This window comes from Lepisma saccharinum, chromosome 3, assembly GCF_977018435.1.
Source record: "Lepisma saccharinum chromosome 3, izLepSacc3.1, whole genome shotgun sequence".
NCBI lineage: Eukaryota > Metazoa > Arthropoda > Insecta > Zygentoma > Lepismatidae > Lepisma > Lepisma saccharinum.
This window is the reverse complement of record NC_139231.1, coordinates 81334281-81340944: the sequence shown is the minus strand read 5'-3', so window position 1 is coordinate 81340944 and position 6664 is coordinate 81334281. Positions and strand designations below refer to the sequence as shown.

General features: G+C 38.1%; 1 protein-coding gene across 1 annotated transcript in view; it reads right to left on the bottom strand.

Moving 5' to 3' along the window:
- The window catches only part of Ppn (proteoglycan-like sulfated glycoprotein papilin), a 326401-nt gene that overhangs the window by 95231 nt on the left and 224506 nt on the right, over positions 1–6664 (bottom strand). Inside the window, exon 5 of the mRNA XM_083119653.1 lies at positions 5870–5952. Coding sequence (XP_082975779.1) covers positions 5870–5952 — 83 coding nt within the window. The remainder of the gene's footprint in view (positions 1–5869; positions 5953–6664) is intronic.

Genomic DNA, 6664 nt, shown 5'->3' with positions numbered 1-6664 from the left:
CGAGAAGTTAACCGCACGTTTAGAAGTAAAAAAGAGATTACTTGAAAAGCAAAATTAACGAAATTGAAACAAACAGCAAAAACAAAAATATCAGAGATTTATATAAAGGTGTAAATGAATTTAGAAAGGGGTGGCAACCTAAAGTAAACTTGATAAAAGATAAAGACGGTGATTTTCTAGCTGACCCAAGCGATATTATAAATAGATGGAAGAACTACTTTAATGACCTTTTAAATGTTCATGTAGGAGATAAATCAGAAGTAAATGAAGTACACACAGCAGAACCTTTAGTTACAGAACCTAACTTGACTGAAGTTAAAGATGCTATTAAAAGGCTAAAGAATAACAAAGCACCTGCCATTGATTTAATACCAGCTGAGTTAATTAAATATGGTGGAAATTCATTAATATGTCAAATTCATAAATTAATTTGTTTAATATGGAATAAAGAAGAAATCCCTCAACAGTGGAAAGAATCCATAATTGTTCCCGTGTTTAAAAAAGGTGATAAAATGAACTGCAATAATTACCGTGGAATTTCTCTACTCTCAACAACATATAAAATATTATCTAACATTCTTTTAACAAGACTAACCCCATATGCTAATGAAATTATAGGTGATTATCAATGTGGATTTAAACGTAACAGATCAACTACAGATCAAATTTTTCACATTAGACAGACACATGAAAAAAAGTGGGAATATAATCAAAATGTCCATCAGCTATTAATTGATTTTAAAAAAAGCATACGATTCGGTCAAAAGAGATAAATTACGAGGCGCATCCAGAAAGTAAGTTTCCCTATTTTTTTCCCGTGAAAGTAAACATAATGAGCCGTGTAAATTGCGCATGCCCAGCAGAGCTAAGACGTATCAATCATATGCCAGGCGGACAGATCCCGCCCGGCGCCAGTAGCGAGGCAGCAGTGGTCCGAAGTGGAAGCTCGTATTCCTTCTCCCGCCGCATGCCAGTAGCGAGGCAGCAGTGGTCCGAAATGGAAGCTCGTATTCCTTCTCCCGCCGCATGCGAGGTTCGGTCGGTGATAAAGTTCCTGAATGCACAAAGCATTGCGCCAATTGACATTCATCGTCAGCTCTGTGACGTCTATGGGCCGAACATTATGAGTAAGCAGATGGTGCGTCGCTGGTGTCGGCAGTTTTCGGAAGGTCGTCAAAGTGTCCATGATGAAGAGCGCAGTGGGCGTCCGTCCCTCATCACTGATGATCTGGTTGAGCTGGTGCGGCAGCGCATCGTAGAGAACCGTCGCTACACGATTACGGAGTTGAGTAGCCTTTTTCCGCAGATATCGCGATCCGTGTTGCATGAGATTGTCACGCAGCGCCTGCTGTTCAAAAAATTGTGTGCCAGGTGGGTGCCGAAAAACCTGACACCCGAACACAAAATGAAACGTTCAGGAGCAGCACTGACATGCCTGCAACGGTACCATGATGACGGCGATGATTTCCTCGACAGGATCGTCACGGGCGATGAGACGTGGATTTCGCACTTCAGCCCGGAAACCAAGCAGCAGTCAATGCATTGGCGGCATAATGGATCTCCGGTCAAGAAGAAATTCAAACAGACGCTGTCGGTACAGAAAGTTATGTGCACCGTGTTTTGGGACAGGAAGGGCATTTTGCTTATTGACTTCCTCCCCAGAGGTGAAACGGTGAACGCTGACCATTACTGTGAAACACTAAGGAAATTGCGACGTGCCATTCAAAACAAGAGGCGTGGCATGCTTACTGCAGGTGTTGTGCTCCTCCATGACAATGCTCGTCCCCATAAGGCTCGGCGCACAGCTACTGTTTTGACGGAATTTGGCTGGGAGTTGTTTGATCATCCACCTTACAGTCCTGATCTGGCTCCCAGCGATTTTCACGTTTTCTTGCACCTCAAGAAATTCCTGTCCTCCGGTGAGCGTTTTGGCAACGACGAACAGCTGAAGACGTCTGTTACACGATGGTTCCATTCACAGGCGGCAGAGTTCTACTACAGTGGGATCCAAAAGTTGATACCACGATACGACAAGTGTCTCAATTCTGGTGGTTGCTATGTTGAAAAATAGCTTAACCTTTGCAGTACCTGTTGCCAATAAATGGTTTCCTGAAACCGTGTTGGTTTTTTTTTTAAAAAAAATAGGAAAACTTACTTTATGGATGCGCCTCGTATATAATATATTAGTAGAGTTTGGAATACCTAAGAAGCTTGTTAGTATGATAAAAGTATGCACCAGTGAAACAGAAAGTAAAATTCGTGTGTCTGACAAATTTAGAATTCATGATGGGTTAAAACAAGGAGATGCATTATCCCCAATGCTCTTAAATTTTGCCTTAGAATATGCTGTTAGGAAAGTAAAAGAAACTAACGAAGGACTAAAATTAAATGGTATGACTCACTTGTTAGTATATGCAGATGATGTAGACTTATTAGGGGATGATATAAATACAATTAAGAATAATGCTAAAATATTTTTCAAAACTGCTAAAGAGATAGGTTTGGAAGTTAACAAAGAGAAAACTAAATATATGTATGCTTACAGGCCGAAACCAAGTGTTAGGTAATAATCAAAATCTAATTATTGATAACAACTTGTTCGAACCAGTTTCCGAATTCAAATACTTAGGAGTAATATTAACAAGTGAAAATTATATTAAAGAGGAAATAAAAAGTAAGCTTAATTCAGGAAATGTATGTTACTTCTCTTTTCATAAACTTTTGTCTTCTCGTTTAATATATAAGAAACTAAAAGTTAAAATATACAAAACAGTAATTTTGCCTGTAGTATTATATGGCTGTGAAACTTGGTCCCTTACATTGAAAGAGGAACATAAATTGAGAGTATTTGAAAATAAGATCCTTAGGAAAATATCTGGACCTAAAAGGGATGAGGAGACAGGTGAGTGGAGAAGGTTACATAATTTAGAACTACGTAATTTGTATTCATGTCCAGATATTATTAGAATAATTAAATCAAGAAGACTTAGGTGGGCAGGCCATGTGGCACGAATGGGAGAGGAAAGAGGAGTTTACAGGATTCTTGTTGGGAAACCTGATGGTAAGAGACCTATAGGAAGGCCAAGACGAAGATGGAGGGACAACGTTGAGATGGATTTAAAGGAAATCGGTAGGGCTGGAAAAGAGTATATAGATCTTGCTCAAGATAGGGACAGATGGATGGCCTGTGTTGCTGCAGCCATGATCCTTCGGGTTTAAGAAGGCTAGAGAGTTAGTTAGTTAAATTAACGTCACATTATTTTATTTAACACCACAAGAAACAAAATAAATCATTTTATCTAGTGTAAAACGAAAACTTTCGGGGGGGCTCGAGCCCCCTAACCCCCCCCCCCCTTGGATACGTGCCTGCCCACCACTGTAACTCCAGATTTTACCGCGGAGAATAGATAATTTGTTTTGTTTTGTTTCAGCAAAGATTAATTATAAAATTGTCCTATCGTATACAATATAACAATTGACAATAACGTATAATATAAATATATCATTATATATTCTAGCTGTGTACAAAAAACTGAATTTCAATATCAGTGCAATCCGGGACTAAATTTAAGAATCCTGTACTCCATTTCAGGTGTATTTTCACACTCGATGTGAACTCACGCTCTGCCCGCCTCCCTTATCGCACAACGCTACATAGGACAACCTTGTGTTCTGACGTCAGAGGAAGAATGCCTACGTTGTTAGGTTTGGTTCTCTTAGCGTAAATACGCTGCAAATGTATTATTTATGCTAAGAGAACTAAACCAAACAACTTAGGCATTTAGCCAAACAATACAAAGATTTTCCAGTGACGTCAGAACACAAAGTTGTCCTAGCGTTGTGCGATAAGGGAGACTCTCACTATAACATGGTCTCGCTTATCGCACAACATTTCAGCAACCTTGTGTTCTGACGTCACGGGAGAAAGGGTTTTTAATTTTAGGTTAAATGCCTACGTTGTTAGGTTAGGGTAGCTATGTTTAGTTTTCTCAGCCTAAATAATAATTTTTCTTTGTATTTATGCTAATGGAACCTAACCTAACCTCGTAGGCATTCCTCGTCTGACGTCAGAACACAAGGTAGCAAAACTGTTGTGAGGAGAGAAAGACCCCCTTTAACCCGGCCCACACGAGAAAATAAAAGGAGATATAAGAAAGGGAAGAGAGAAAGGGTTAGAGAATGATCGAGGAAATTAAGGATACGCCAAGAGAGTGAGAAAGATAAATAAATAGATGTGAAAAGAGAGGAGAAAATAAAAAAAAGAAGAAAGGAATAAAGTAAAGATTACAAAAACAGGAAAGAAAGAAATGTTAAAAAACAGACTGTAGAACCTTAAAGATTATTAAATAATATTAGAATAGGAATAATGTAATACGACTTTCCCTTGTCCTGGCAATTACTGTGGGTGTCTTTGTGCAAGGAATAATCTACATAGGCAAGGTGAAGTTCCATTCTTGCCAAAGCACGCTAGTTATGTCCCCCACTTGTGCATGTGTGTGTGTGCGCTTACCTGATTTTTGTGCTACGTCCTAGATGTATGGTATTAGAGGAGATCTTCGAGTTTCATCTACACAGCACCCCTACACTGAAATTCTATTGGACCTAAAACGCCTAAATGGACCATACATTCCTATAAATGCCTAAAAACCCTGTTTGCTGTTTGTACCTGAAAAACGCCTTTTAAATCTTTCTTGTAAATTTAAAAATAACTTTTAGTAAGAACGACCCTTAATTTCCACCACAAAGGCTTCAGACCTTGAACAAACCCCACATACAATGAATTAGAGCTGGGTGGGGGATAATACAACAGCAAAGGTATCAGCATCTTTCGGCTTTCTCTGTGCAAATTTCCACCACCTTCCACCCTACATCGCGAAATGGGAAAAATGTGGAGTGACAATGAACGAGACTTTTGCCGCTGTTTAATGCTGTACCTCCCAGGCGATCAAAGTGACTGCAGGTGTAACATTCCAAACAAAGATGTAGGCTGTTTTGGAATGGAATTCTGGTTACAAAATCATTGAATTGTTAGTGGCTGTTCAACGAGGAGAAGGCCACCGCGAACCTGCTTTGGGCAACAGTTGCATTTATGAAGTTTGCACCGATAACTTTCTGCGGCGCGGAGAGAAGTTTCTCCATGTACACTCCTGTTCAGATAAAGTGGCGCATTCTTCAACTGTTCAACCCTATAAAGTGTGCCACTTTATGTGAACAGGAGTGTACAAGTAGCGAGACGACCGGAAGAAATTCACCAGGGAGATCAATGAAAACATATGGTGGTGCAGTAATTCAAAATATGATAAAAGTTTATGCACTGGACAAATGTATCTTTTTTTATAACCAAAGATGTGACTGTTTTCAAATTGTAAAATGTATAATCACTTCTTGTGTAAAAGAAAAAGAACGAAATGTTATAGCATACTGTTCTGTTGCGTAGCAACCAGTTGTAACAAACAAGTGAAAGAGAACAAGAACGTTTGTAGTAGTTCGAATCGCTTTAAATCGAGCATAACTAATGTATTTATTTAGTGCAAATAATAAGTATGTTCGCCAGAGAACGGTGTTGTGATTTTGAACTATTTACATTACTCTTATTTCATAATTTGCTGTGAAGTAGAATAAATATTTTCTGAGCATAAAGTAAAATGCTCAAGCCTCTACGACACTAGCTAAAAATAGATATTCATTACACTCAAGTTGTGAATTTTTGTATACAAATTGCACCTAAAACTAGATATATCACAAATTATTATTAATTAATAATTTTAATTATTAATTTATTGTAAACGCCTAAAAGTTCTAATAATGGAGTTTATAAAGTCCTAAATCTTTCTTTTGTAACACTTAAGAATCTGTCTCTAGTACTTACTCATAGTATCGCCCTTCGAAAGGCACGGAGTTAAACTGAGCACACTGTTCAGCACGGAAATCACGCGACGATTCCGGGCAGTCCTGCAAGAGAAGAATCCATTTATTACACAAACATCTCCAACTTCCACATTCATTAAAAAGAAATACATTTAGATCATTGGAAACTGAATTCCCTTCATTGGACTCAGTATCCTGTCTATTGAGGAAAATTTTCCCCGTCAGGGTAAATTTTATCCCTCCTAATAGAAACAGTCACATTTGTAAGATTTTCTAATTAAACTTATTGATAAAGCCAGCAAGCATACTTTCTTTCTCTTAAACATGATTAGTCCAATCATTGACAACACACATGATGACTATTCTGAAACTAATGTAATAGTATGCACACAATGTAGTATCAAGAAATGTCCAACAATAGTAACTTAGACATTTATAAAAAATGCATAAAGCCGGAAAATCTGTGACAATGTAAAGTTTCTGATTTCATCATTCTCACATTAATGCTTGCACAAGAAAATGAGGTTCATGAACTGTGTTTTCGGAAGTTTTGATCGAGTTTTGTTAATTTTTTTTATGTAATTTAAATCTACAAATCAATGTAGGCCAACAAAGGAATAGTAAAGCGCTTCATTCAAGAAAACTCTTGGGAAGTTCGGGAGAAATTTTAATCACGAAGTTTGCATTATGTGACCTCTTTCAAGAAATCTCACTTCTTGAATTTTGAGAACTCGTGGAATTCTCCGCATTAAGTGGAAGATTATACATAAGAAAGGCTTTGAGTCATGACCTGGTT